Source organism: Littorina saxatilis, linkage group LG14 (genome assembly GCF_037325665.1).
Source record: "Littorina saxatilis isolate snail1 linkage group LG14, US_GU_Lsax_2.0, whole genome shotgun sequence".
NCBI lineage: Eukaryota > Metazoa > Mollusca > Gastropoda > Littorinimorpha > Littorinidae > Littorina > Littorina saxatilis.
The window spans coordinates 30,802,353-30,816,845 of NC_090258.1; the positions used below are offsets into that span (position 1 = coordinate 30,802,353).

Here is a 14,493-nt window from a genome sequence, read left to right on the forward strand (position 1 = left end):
CCCACCCTCTCCCTGTCTCTCTCTCTCTCTCTCTCTCTCTCTCTCTCTCTCTCTCTCTCTCTCTCTCTCTCTCTCTCTCCATCATACGTTACTAACAGCAGTACTGCCATTGTAACGTTCATATTAGTGACCCTCCACCACGAAATGAGTCGCATGTCACCTTTGCATAATTTTCATATTTTTACATTTTCCTAAAGAGTTTGTTATGCTCTATCCAGTGGTGCAAACCGTTTTAGAAAAGAGCGAAAACTGTTTGAGTTATAAGCCCGTGACTAAGGTGACCCTCACACTCCCCGGACTTAAATTAAGCCTAGCGCGGAACCGCGCGAGGTGACATGCGACTTATTTTGTGGTGGAGGGTCACATTATGTAATGTGTTTATGCATCGACTGAGAGTGGGATGTGATTGTGTTCCACAGTCAGCCAGGTGGGTGTATGTGAGGCTTTCAACTCGATCTACACGTGTGTCAACGGGAGTCAGTGTGTTGAAGAAAATGGATCTCCCTCATGCACGTGAGTTTTTGCATTTTTCAATATGCAACTTTTTGCAAGTTGAAAACATAGAACACGATTGATTCTGAATCGTATATATCTGCCGTGCCAGCTCTGGCCTTAAATGTGAATAGTTAAAGAAAAGGACCAGAACAAAATAAATAAAAAATAAGATCGTTGCTGAATCGTTGTTGCGTGACCTTCTTGGTTCTCGAGGTCAAGAAACAAGAAACATTTTCCGTCATATTCAGATTGATTCTCGTGTGAGCATTGTTGTCAAACTGAAAGAAGCCCAATATGCTCACTGTTCTTTCAGTATGAGACATGACTACCAAGGGGCTATATAAGGAGTATGCCCACAAGTTATCTGCATATGACGACGGCGTACGAATTGGGGGTGGGGCGGCTGAACCAAGAAGGGGAATGCAGTGTTGAGTCTTGGGGGGGGGGGGGGGGGGGTGCAGGGTGCGATGACTCCAAGGGTAAAGTGTAGTTTGTGTAATTGTTTCAGTTTGAATATAATTATATTTGTCATGTTTTTTCGGGATCTTGGACGTCAGATTTAAACAATGCATGTTTTGGTGCGACGAAAGCTCTTCATCAGCATGTTCATACTCCACGGCACACAGTGAACACACGTCATTTTCATTAAATCAAGTAGTCTTCAGAAGCATGGACTACATAATTATTTTTCCCCTATATTTAATCTTTTGACTTTGTCTGACGTTTTTACGTTATAAAGTCAGAAAAATACCTCCAAGTCAACCTTTTTTTTCTGGGTGTCTGAAGTCATTCTTCATGCAGTATTAGTGTTTGGCGATAATTATTTTTGATTCAAGATCATGATCATATCGAATGTGAATGAACTTTCAACCGTGGGCATGGGAGAGGTTTGTAGTGCTGCATTCGGTGCATATTGATATAAAGCATACGGAGAAAGGTCATTTTCTCATTTTCAGTGTTTTGAAAGTGTGTGCACATTCATTGATTAATTCACCAATTGATTGATTAATGTGTATGTTAAATTATTATTTGTTTTTTTGAGTTATCTATTTATCTATTCATTCATTTACTTATTTATTAATGCATTCATTTTTTTTAATTGATTGATTAATTGGGTAGGTTTTTTTTACTAAGAGTTTTTACGTGGTTTTTTGTACGCCAAAATTGTGACGTATCAAGAATATAAGCATCGTCTAAAAATGTCATCTGTTGTCTTTTTCAGGCCGACGGAAGGTAAGAGTTTCACTTTCTCTTATTACACATTATTCACAAATTGTAGCTCCTTTTCTCTTATTAGGTTTTTCATAGGTGTTGCATTTATTTAGATTAAGAATAAGAATAAGAATAAGAATACTTTATTATCTCATAGAGAAATTCAGGCGTGATACATGTATAACAATAATACAAACAGGACATTGTTTTTACCTAAGACATATAGCACTATATAACAGGGCAGGTTATAAACACACCTCCCACATACCTCAGATTACACTCAGATTATCCTAAAATAGTGACATCTGTATATCTTTTCAGCCTGGGTAAACGATACTTTTGATGATCGTTCAAATGGCCTAAGTTTGTTTAATCTCAAATTACCGAAATATAACAATTTTTATTGTCTCCAGTCCAAAGTATTGCCAGATCTGTTGAATAAAACTCACACCTAATATCATTTTCAAAGCATATATTCAGTCAAACACATACTTATTCCAACAATGCATGCGTATCTGCTTGTGATCCGTAGCTATCAGACGATGATAAGACATTTAGAATAAAAGAAACATTCAATGACAAAATAATACAAGGTATAACAATTAGATCAAAACAGAGAAATAATCTCCAATGGAAGCAATCATCAATCATCTTTCTGCAATTCAACGGGCAGTATTATATACAGCGGGTGTTTTCTAGGTCAGAGTATTGATTTTGTTGAAGATAGCAATGTTCGGAACTGATACGTAATATGGCAGTCATGTAATGGAAGTATTGCACAAATCCAAAAACGTAACGCAGGCCTGAAAGTCCCAAAAATTGTGTATTAGCCTTTGGCTAGTGATTCTGAAAATTTACTAGCCAGAGAGCTAACTTTACTAGCCAAACCAACAATTTGTTTCAGCAACTTTACTCGCATTTGGCGAGTAGATGAACATTTCTACTCGCCAGTTACATGTGTCTACTCGCCATGGCGAGTTGAATACTCGCCACTTTCAGGGCTGTAACGTAACGGTTTGTTTTGTCAGTTAAACGTTCCACTAACCTACCTTTCTTGTTTTGTTTGTGTATTCTGAAGTATTTCACGTTTTACATGTACACAGATTCCGGTTCAGACGAGTGGAAGATCATTCTCGGAGTGTGCCTCGGGATTCCATTGGCTGCGATCATTGCAGTCAACATCTTCTGTCTCGTCCGATACAAACGAAGACGAGCAAAAAATGTCATCTTGGACGACTACGTCAGGTAGATCACAAATGACATAAGACACACGATGTGCAGTAAACAGGAATGTTGCTTGGCTCGAGTTCATCCAACACATAATACATTTAAATACAACAAAACAGAATGCTCACCGAATTACATGTACACACACGTACGTACGCACGCACGCACGCACGCGCGCGCGAACGCACGCACCCACGCACGCACGCACACACACAAACACACACACAAGCACATACACTCACACTCACACGCACACACACACACACAAACACACACACACACACACACACACTCTCTCTCTCTCTCTCTCTCTCTCTCTCTCTCTCTCTCTCTCTCTCTCTCTCTCAAGGAATATTACATGCTGTTTCTTTTTCAAAACTTATAAGAAATATTATCAAGCAGCTGGCAAAATATAACAGTACTCTCTGATTATATTGAAAAACATGATTATTATTATTATTTTTTTTTATATATATACAAACACATATTTCTCTGTTATATATAACTAGTGGTACCCGTGCTACGCACTTTGTGTGCTGCGCATGCGATGTCATTTTGTTGGTTATGTGCTTGTGAAAATGTTGTTTGCACCCCTCCCCCCCCCCCCCCGCACATTATCCCGCATATAATGAATTATATTCTCTTGGTGAAAAATAAAATGTTAACCCTTACACCGGTGCAATTCTGTAACACATGTTACATAGCCACTGGTGAATTAACAGAGAGAAAAATAACAAAAAACAGTCATATAGGTTTTCGCATCAATGGGAGGTAATCGGAACTGACCAAAAAGACTGCGCGACCGCACGCGACTATACAAACAAACAAAATAAAATACAGCAGGTATGACGTTTGCATGAATCCATGATTACGTCTACATGAACAACAGTGATAAAAGTGCGCATCTCTTCCCAGCCGTGCAGCGCTTTGAAAGTTGGAAGCATTAAAATTTAAACGGGTAAAAAGCCATCGTGAAGATACGAAAAAAAGTATGACGTCTAAAATACTTAATGATTCAAACGCATAGTATAACATATGTAATTGACAACATTGTCAACAGAAAATATATACATGGTTCACACACACAATCGAGTGCACACATCCATCCATGCTTATTTAAAGTCATGTACACACACACATACATACATGGCATCAAGCAACACACAATTAAATGACACATATGGAATATGGAAAACGTATAATGGACATGAACATGGCAAGTAATTTACACCGTTACCTACTATAAAATTGATGATATATATATACCACTCACTTGCTATTCGCCTAAAAGCTTGCGGTGTGCTGTGACACATATAAGAAACCAGAAGAAAAAAGGACTTTACTTTGGCGAAAAGAGCATATGCTGCTTATTTTTGTACATAACTGCTATAACTGTATTTTTTCCGAACACTTACATGTAAAAAACATAGAGATATATCTTACCATTTCACTAAGACAGCCAAAATAACGGTCAAATTAAGGGGAGATCATGATGACGTACATGTCTATGGTTGCACCGGGGGAAAATATTTAGTCGCTGGAACCTATAAGGTATAACACATGTTACATAGCCACTGGTGAATTAACAGAGAGAAAAATAACAAAAAACAGTCATATAGGTTTTCGCATCAATGGGAGGTAATCGGAACTGACCAAAAAGACTGCGCGACCGCACGCGACTATACAAACAAACAAAATAAAATACAGCAGGTATGACGTTTGCATGAATCCATGATTACGTCTACATGAACAACAGTGATAAAAGTGCGCATCTCTTCCCAGCCGTGCAGCGCTTTGAAAGTTGGAAGCATTAAAATTTAAACGGGTAAAAAGCCATCGTGAAGATACGAAAAAAAGTATGACGTCTAAAATACTTAATGATTCAAACGCATAGTATAACATATGTAATTGACAACAGAAAATATATACATAGTTCACACACACAATCGAGTGCACACATCCATCCATCCATGCTTATTTAAAGTCATGTACACACACACACACATACATACATGGCATCAAGCAATACACAATTAAATGACACATATGGAATATGGAAAACGTATAACGGACATGAACATGGTAAGTAATTTACACCGTTACCTACTATAAAATTGATGATATATATATACCACTCACTTGCTATTCGCCTAAAAGCTTGCGGTGTGCTGTGACACATATAAGAAACCAGAAGAAAAAAGGACTTTACTTTGGCGAAAAGAGCATATGCTGCTTATTTTTGTACATAGCTGCTATAACTGTATTTTTTCCGAACACTTACATGTAAAAAACATAGAGATATATCTTACCATTTCACTAAGACAGCCAAAATAACGGTCAAATTAAGGGGAGATCATGATGACGTACATGTCTATGGTTGAACCGGGGGAAAATATTTAGTCGCTGGAACCTATAAGGTTATACGGCGACTTATCAGGTGATAATGTTTCGAACTTATCTTTTAAAAATTAAGTAAACAAATCTATGGAATATTTTGGAGTTCCATTAACAGATAAACAGATCTATCTATCTTCTTATTATTTTAGGTTCGTCTGGGGTAGAGAAATAAAACACACAGCTAGGTTCGTCTGAGGTGCGGTCGCGTAGTGTTTAATGTAGTGTTTAGAAGAAGAACCAATCACAGATCTCTTTCGCCGCGATGTCAAAGTTCAGGTCAAAGTTCAGTTGTCTGCTCAAATTTGCGAGACAAACCTCTTCAAACTTTGTTCGTGGACAAAATTGGAAGTCGGGACCTAGCGGAATCGATTTCCTGGGTCACGTTGGCATAGCAACCGAAGGAGAAGGCACAAATCCGCGCGGTTTGGTGACAGGAATCGAAAAACCACCGAAAAACCTACCAGTATTATATAGTAGATAGTAGATTTTCAAGCATTGCTAAAGAATCACAATGCATCTTAAAATGTCTTATTGGTTGCTTGACATGTTAATTATGGTAAATATGTCATTTGAACTATAGTTACACTTATCTTTTATTTCTTCTTGTTTGTTACTCCTCAATGGGCAAGGGCCGGATGAAAAAAAGCATGTATACATTGCTTAGTCTGTCACCCTCGTAAAATAAATTTCAATTCAATTCAATTCAATTCAATTCTCTCTCTTTCTTTCCCTCTACATTATACCGTGTACACACATGTGCTCGTGCGCTCACACGCATACGTACGCTCACATGCACATGCGCACAAACACACATACACTCACACACACACATGTACGCACCTAAACATACCATACTGACGCCAACCATATCTCGATGTTTATTTTCATTTTTTTCTCTCCAGTGAAAGTGGTAGTTATCCAACCATGGCGAACTTGTTCGGCCTGCCTGGAGCCTCCATGTTTGACCCAGACGGCAAGAAGGCAGCGTGGAACTACAACGAGAGCATATCTTCCATGCCTGACCTTCACCGCAGTAAGAATTTATTACCAATTGTCTTTTGAACTTTTTGTTTGTGTTTGTTTTTTAATTTGTATCTTTTTACATTTAGTCAAGTTTTGACTAAATGTTTTAACATAGAGGGGGGAATCGAGACGAGGGTCGTGGTGTATGTGTGTGTGTGTGTGTGTGTGTGTGTGTGTGTGTGTGTGTGTGTGTGTGTATGTGTGTCTGTCTGTCTGTGTGTGTGTGTGTGTGTGTCACAGGTCAGTTTTCGTCAGCCTGTTTCTTTCTGCGTGCGCCTTCCAAAGGAAGTTTATGGAAGGAAAACACGCCGCCTTTTCGTATTAGCTAAAGAAACAGGTACTGACTGGACTTTACTTTCCTTCACTCTTTCCCATGCTCTCGAAGTAGCAGAGAAAGATCAACACAGGTTTACATAATTTAATACATGGATAGTGTTAATAAAATTCTTGCAATACAGCACACATTAATCAGGTTAGTCTATATTTTTGCTAAATATCAGCATCGTACTAAATGTATCACACACTGTTCAAGCTAGGTCATGTTACTTGCATCACAGCACACTCTGATCAAATGTCTATTGCTGCTGGATTTCAATTCTGTCACGGTAATCTAACGTGACTCCGCTGCTGCAAACGTTCTTCATAATTTTCCCTTGGAGGACATCAAAACAAAAGGAATACACATAATGTTTATGAAGTTTTGACTTAGCTCGATGTCATTGAAAAGGTACTCGAGATGACGTGCAGCACTTGACTAGTCTTGAAGACCGCGCTCCTGGTTTTGTTCGTCACTCTTCTTCTCAAGACACCATCATCAAGTTAATAGCAGTAGTAGTCTGGTTACATCTCTCTCCACAATTACGGCAACATGAGGAAGAGGAAGATGAATGAATCATTGGACCGTGGGTTCCTGAAACAGATCAAAGGGCCATATGTGTTACCTACACAGCCTGTCTAAAAGACTTGGTTTGTTCATGTTTTATTATCGTTCTCATTCTATTACTGTGTTTCGGAAAATGGGGATTTGGCAACAGCGCACATTCAAAACGTACACAACTTGACAACAACACAATGTAAATGACTGACACGATACACTCATCTCCGCCCAGATCCCGTGGAACGATTGTCGATGTAATAATCACAGTCACTTACCTTCAAAGAAGGGGAACGGCTTTTCTTCCAAGCGTTCTTCGTTCCGTGGACTTGCGGAAAACGACCCTCTCGTGAAACGATTTTAGTTTACGTCAGTACATTTGGATACGTCACATGAATACGTCACTTGGCTACGTCGTGTAATGCGCGAGTAGTCTCGGTTGCCTATTCTATTCTTGACAGGTTCGCGCCTCATAATAATAATTCATGACAGCCCCTTTCTTGAGAATGAATTTCCCAAATTTAGTCACTATATGAAGCGCGACTTAATTAATTTGCTCTATGGTTGTCACAACCCGGTATTTCTTACCTCCTTTCTTCTTTACAAAAACGATTTGAGCATTGTACGGTGAGTTTGCCGGTTCAATGACCCTGAGCTTCAACATCTCGTCGATCTCGTCTACAACCGTTTTCACCATCGCATGAGGTATGGGTCTCGGTTGAACAAACACAGGTTTCTTCTCTGAAAGTTCGATTCTGCACTTCTCCAAGTTGGTAGTAATCGGTACATCAGTCATATTCTTGGAGAATGTACTACAGATCGCTTTCGCCTCTTTTGTTCTTTCTCTACTCAATTCTTTACAGAAGTTCACGCTTGTGACATCTTCTGTACGAGTAGTTTCCAGCAGAGGAATCATCTTCTGAGTGTCTATTCGGAAGATATCATCGTTCATCGTATCATCTTCCTCGATGACTACGGCGATGTGTTCTTCTGCTTCTTCTTTTTTTTTTTCGTCAATTCTGTTTCTGAGGTCGACAACGTATTCTGCTGTCGTCTTCTGTTCACCTTCGACCGATTCATCAGTCCATGCCCGACGCAGATCCTGCATGGGACCTCTGATGGTCTTGCCATACTGCATTTCAAAGGGTGAGAACCCCAGACTGTCTTGAGGTGCTTTCTTGGTTCTGCTTTTTGGCGCTGTTCTTTGGCATGTGTCACACGAGAGACAGTAACGTTTTATGTCTCCGACAAAACCTGGCCACCAGAACTCACACCGGATTCTATCAGTGGTTTTCTTTTGCCCGAGATGACCTGCCATCGGGTGGTCGTGCCCAAAAGAAAGAACTTTGGTTCTCATTTCTTTGGGAACAACGACTTTACTAGACTCACTCCCGGTTTTGTCGAGGGTTGTCCTGTACAAGATTTCTTTCTTGTAGACATACCTCACGCCGTGGAATGATTCTCCTGAAACAGCCATCTGGCGTACTTTTGCCAGTGTTTCATCATCATTCTGAGCCTTCTTGAGATCGTGCGGGGAATACATCTTGTGTGTATTTCTGTCATCATGCCTAGTTCCCGGCACAGGTTTCTCATTCTGCTCTTTTTCCTCCTTCTCTTGCTTACGTGTACTGACCGTCGCGTTGGTCTCACCTTGATACCAACTCGGGTCACGTACTGGAAACAAAGGGGTCTTCCTCTTGTTCTGGCCTACACCATACCATTTTCCTATGAGGACAGGATAAATGGGATCTTCGAGTATGACCACTTCGGTTTTGGCATCAAAATACGGACAGTCAATGTGGGCCACAGCCGTGGGACACAATTTCCGTGTTTTCTTCTCTGCGAGAGTAGTTTCTTTTTTCTTTGCCAAGTACCTTTCTTCAGGTATAAGGTCGGCCCTGACCATAATACCTGAGCACCCGGAATCGCGTAATGCTTTTACGATTCGGCCGTCTAATTTGATGAACACTTCCTCTTTGAAATCCTTCTTTTTGCACGACTTGCACAGCTTGTCAAGATGTACGGGGATTTCTTGTCCATCAAATTCATTTCGAACATGAACTGCGTGAACGCTTTCTCCCTTATTGGGACAAAATCGCGACAGGTGCCCTTTGCCCTTGCAAAAAAAACAACAGCCTGTGGCTTTCAGTCTTTGCTTTTCATCATCGCTCACGTATTTATGTTCTTTCTGTGACGCTTTCTCTTTCGCGTCACTTCTGACGACATTCGAACTTTTTGTGTTCGAAAACGCGCTGCCGCTAGAATGGTTTTGGTGAGATTGCCGTGGCCTGATGTTCGAACGTGATTGTTCGTACTCCGTGGCAATTTCGCCCATTTCTTTCGCAGACTTCGGTTTCCGATCAAGTACGTGCAACATCACTTCGGCAGGGAAGGTGTTCTCTAATTGTTCTCTGAGAACTAGATCCTTCAGATCTGCCACATGTTCATCGCACTTGGCTAACTCGATCCATTTATCGAGGATGCGCTCAAGTTTGGTGACATGTTCTTTGTACGTGTCAGATGGGTTTCGCTTCAGCTGACGGAATTTCTTCCGATATTGATCTGCTGTCAGTTGAAATCCATCATACAACGCATTCTTCAAAGTGTTGTAATTGCGCGCGTCTTCGAAACTGAGTTTTGCATAAATGGTTCTCGCCTTTCCTTTCAGGAAATACACCATTCTCGTAGCTTTGCGTTCGTCATCGAGATGACAGTCGGTTGCATAATGTTCAAATTGTGCAAACCAACTCTCGATGTCGTCTTTGTCATCAAGAAAAGGGATTTTTGGGATAAAGTCGTCATCCCCACGACGCCTCGACGCGTTATTGTTGGCGTTGTCTCGGCGTGCTTCCGTTTGTATCCTCAACTGTTCTAGCTGAAACGCGCGATCGGCTTCTCGTTCACCGGCTTCACGTTCACGTTCACGTTCACGTTCCTCTCGTGCGCGTTCTTCAGCTACAAACTCACGCAAGTCTTTGCCTTCGAGTCCTAACTCTCGTCCTATCGCCAAAAGTTCGCGAGTCCACTCCAATCCGGATTTCACAGGGTGGATCGGACCTGCACGTTCATTACTCGCAGCGGATACATAAGTCGTTACACGCGCGCCTAACGTCTGAGAATCATTATCGCTCGATTCTCCTTGGGTGTTTGTGTCACCACCTTCAACATCTGAAACTACGGCCTCAGCCGTATTCTGGTTCTGCGGGTCAGCGTTCATTTTTGCTATATGCGCCCTAGTACTCGGGTGTTTGGATGTTTGCATATCCTTTACGTTAACTCACACACAGATATTCACTGAATCAAACTGCAAATACGTGATGCTCGGTTGAAAAACCGATTTGACTAAACTGCTTTTCACACACTATTTACTAGAGAGAGAAAACTCCCTCACTATAGAATGAAGTGTTACTTTAGTGAAGCTCACTTTGCTACTTGAATTCATGAACGTTCAACGTTACCTCAGTAAACGCTACGTGTCCCAATGACACGATTTCTCTGAACCATTCTAATATCCTTTTACAACCACGGATACCTAACACTAGAATTTATGGTTCTTCTGCAGACCTGTTTACCCCTAAAACATTGCATGTGTATTTTCTGGGAGCAAAATGAGGCAAATGTGTAGTTTTGTAATTGAATGTGTAGAATTTCTCGTCGACCTATCACAACAACAAGAACAATGATTGCTACTTTTTACCACGTGTATTGATTGACTGACGGAAAAATGGGAATTGCAGACAGTGCAATGAGCATGATGTTTTCCTTTCCGCGAAGACAAGGCATGGGTAGTCCTGATGATATTTTGGCAGAAAGACTTGGTTCGGCGCATTGCTCGTCTTTTTCTTTTTGGTCGGTGGCCTTTCGGAGTCATTTTCTTCACAGTTCTCATCTTCACTTTCGTGTGCTCTGCGTTCAGCCATTGTGTCGAAACGCCCGCATGGTTTGGCAGTAACGCTTTCAGTTGTGCCCGGCATTTGCTTGGAGAAGCCCATTCGGCATTAACAAGCTTCCTGCGGCTCGTCAACAACGCAACGCCCGTGGGCGCTTTACGCAGCAAACTACTGCTGGCCGAAAACAAGGATTGGAAAATGGATCGGTCAAGGGAGATGAAGAAAATTACGGATTGTGATATGCGTAGCCGAAACAATACCGTTTGCGTGCAGGGACGGGGCGGTGTGAGAGCACAACGGGACAAGGAACAGGTGTAAAGACGAAAAAGAAAAAAATTTTTTTTTTTAAATACTGTTTGCGTAGAAAACGACAGACTTGCGTAGTTGCGTAGTATATTATTCAAATTCGTAGTTTACTACGCTCAATGTGTAGTGTAAACAGGTCTGCTTCTGGTATATGTCAAACAATATACCGTTCTGTCGAGTGAACTTCATTTTAATATCTCATCGGCGCTCCATCAACGTGGACCTTTCGCCTATATTAATATCAACTCGATTCTATCGCACAGTAAGTCGAAATAAGATTCTTCAATTATCTACTGCTGTATAGACAATAATCTAAATTTCCTAACCCTTACTCTTGGCGTTGTGAAGTGTGACTGTCTGCAGAATCAACTTCACTTCCACGGTCCTTCTGGACGAAGATGAGTGCTATCCCTCGTATATAACCCAATTCGCCCACCAACCTCCCACGGCGACCAACAATATTATAATTTTGTCGACTAAGGGACACAGGATGGCCTGACAGGGTGTTAGTCCACTGTCTTCTGTTATAGCTTTTTGTTTAGCACAGCCAAATAGGGGGAACTAAACTACTATAACATTAGTGCTTTACGTAAATTATTATAGTGACGTCAAAGCCTTGCGTCACTCTTCATTTGGATTATTCCCGTGTGCTGAAGCACACACGTCAGACTCTGTTATCGTTAAATGATGAGCTAACTATAAACATGAATAAACACAAAAGTTGATTTATACGATGATGAACATGAACGGACGAACACACAAACGAAAAACGAATAGGGAATTTGTTTGAAGAAAATTTGTTTGGGGAAGCCAAATTGAAATTACGAGTTACAATATCCCGGACGAAGCCCCCATATGTCACAGGTCAGTTTTCGTCAGCCTGTTTCTTTCTGCGTGCGCCTTCCAAAGGAAGTTTATGGAAGGAAAACACGCCGCCTTTTCGTATTAGCTAAAGAAACAGGTACTACCTTGACTTTACTTTCCTTCACTCTTTCCCATGCTCTCGAAGTAGCAGAGAAAGATCAACACAGGTTTACATAATTTAATACATGGATAGTGTTAATAAAATTCTTGCAATGCAGCACACATTAATCAGGTTAGTCTATATTTTTGCTAAATATCAGCATCGTACTAAATGTATCACACACTGTTCAAGCTAGGTCATGTTACTTGCATCACAGCACACTCTGATCAAATGTCTATTGCTGCTGGATTTCAATTCTGTCACGGTAATCTAACGTGACTCCGCTGCTGCAAACGTTCTTCAGAATTTTCCCTTGGAGGACATCAAAAACAAAAGGAATACACATAATGTTTATGAAGTTTTGACTTAGCTCGATGTCATTGAAAAGGTACTCGAGATGACGTGCAGCACTTGACTGGTCTTGAAGACCGCGCTCCTGGTTTGGGTCATCACTCTTCTTCTCAAGACACCATCATCAAGTTAATAGCAGTAGTAGTCTGGTTACATCTCTCTCCACAATTACGGCAACATGAGGAAGAGGAAGATGAATGAATCATTGGACCGTGGGTTCCTGAAACAGATCAAAGGGCCATATGTGTTACCTACACAGCCTGTCTAAAAGACTTGGTTTGTTCATGTTTTATTATCGTTCTCATTCTATTACTGTGTTTCGGAAAATGGGGATTTGGCAACAGCGCACATTCAAAACGTACACAACTTGACAACAACACAATGTAAATGACTGACACGATACACTCATCTCCGCCCAGATCCCGTGGAACGATTGTCGATGTAATAATCACAGTCACTTACCCTCAAAGAAGGGGAACGGCTTTTCTTCCAAGCGTTCTTCGTTCCGTGGACTTACGGAAAACGACCCTCTCGTGAAACGATTTTTGTTTACATCAGTACATTTGGATACGTCACATGAATACGTCACTTGGCTACGTCGTGTAATGCGCGAGTAGTCTCGGTTGCCTATTCTATTCTTGACAGGTTCGCGCCTCATAATAATAATTCATGACAGCCCCTTTCTTGAGAATGAATTTCCCAAATTTAGTCACTATATGAAGCGCGACTTAATTAATTTGCTCTATGGTTGTCACAACCCGGTATTTCTTACCTCCTTTCTTCTTTACAAAAACGATTTGAGCATTGTACGGTGAGTTTGCCGGTTCAATGACCCTGAGCTTCAACATCTCGTCGATCTCGTCTACAACCGTTTTCACCATCGCATGAGGTATGGGTCTCGGTTGAACAAACACAGGTTTCTTCTCTGAAAGTTCGATTCTGCACTTCTCCAAGTTGGTAGTAATCGGTACATCAGTCATATTCTTGGAGAATGTACTACAGATCGCTTTCGCCTCTTTTGTTCTTTCTCTACTCAATTCTTTACAGAAGTTCACGCTTGTGACATCTTCTGTACGAGTAGTTTCCAGCAGAGGAATCATCTTCTGAGTGTCTATTCGGAAGATATCATCGTTCATCGTATCATCTTCCTCGATGACTACGGCGATGTGTTCTTCTGCTTCTTCTTTTTTTTTTCGTCAATTCTGTTTCTGAGGTCGACAACGTATTCTGCTGTCGTCTTCTGTTCACCTTCGACCGATTCATCAGTCCATGCCCGACGCAGATCCTGCATGGGACCTCTGATGGTCTTGCCATACTGCATTTCAAAGGGTGAGAACCCCAGACTGTCTTGAGGTGCTTTCTTGGTTCTGCTTTTTGGCGCTGTTCTTTGGCATGTGTCACACGAGAGACAGTAACGTTTTATGTCTCCGACAAAACCTGGCCACCAGAACTCACACCGGATTCTATCAGTGGTTTTCTTTTGCCCGAGATGACCTGCCATCGGGTGGTCGTGCCCAAAAGAAAGAACTTTGGTTCTCATTTCTTTGGGAACAACGACTTTACTAGACTCACTCCCGGTTTTGTCGAGGGTTGTCCTGTACAAGATTTCTTTCTTGTAGACATACCTCACGCCGTGGAATGATTCTCCTGAAACAGCCATCTGGCGTACTTTTGCCAGTGTTTCATCATCATTCTGAGCCTTCTTGAGATCGTGCGGGGAATACATCTTGTGTGTATTTCTGTCATCATGCCTA

General features: G+C 41.2%; 2 protein-coding genes across 2 annotated transcripts in view; one reads left to right on the forward strand and one right to left on the reverse strand.

Moving 5' to 3' along the window:
* Positions 1-14,493, forward strand: part of LOC138947559 (integrator complex subunit 2 homolog) — a 58,634-nt gene that overhangs the window by 29,148 nt on the left and 14,993 nt on the right. The window contains exons 5-7 of the mRNA XM_070319049.1: positions 420-513; positions 1,718-2,952; positions 6,234-6,364. Coding sequence (XP_070175150.1) covers positions 420-513; positions 1,718-1,820 — 197 coding nt within the window. The 3' untranslated portion in view covers positions 1,821-2,952; positions 6,234-6,364. The remainder of the gene's footprint in view (positions 1-419; positions 514-1,717; positions 2,953-6,233; positions 6,365-14,493) is intronic.
* On the reverse strand, positions 6,846-8,745 carry LOC138947552 (uncharacterized). Its single transcript, XM_070319043.1, has 2 exons — positions 7,507-8,745; positions 6,846-7,264 (listed from the first exon to the last, which is right to left on the reverse strand). The coding sequence occupies exon 1, from the start codon at positions 8,703-8,705 to the stop codon at positions 7,773-7,775; it is 933 nt and encodes a 310-aa protein (XP_070175144.1). The 5' UTR covers positions 8,706-8,745; the 3' UTR covers positions 6,846-7,264; positions 7,507-7,772.

Coding starts and splice junctions, on each gene's coding strand:
- LOC138947552 (XM_070319043.1), bottom strand. CDS start 8,705: ATGGCTGTTTCAGGAGAATCATTCCACGGCGTGAGGTATGTCTACAAG.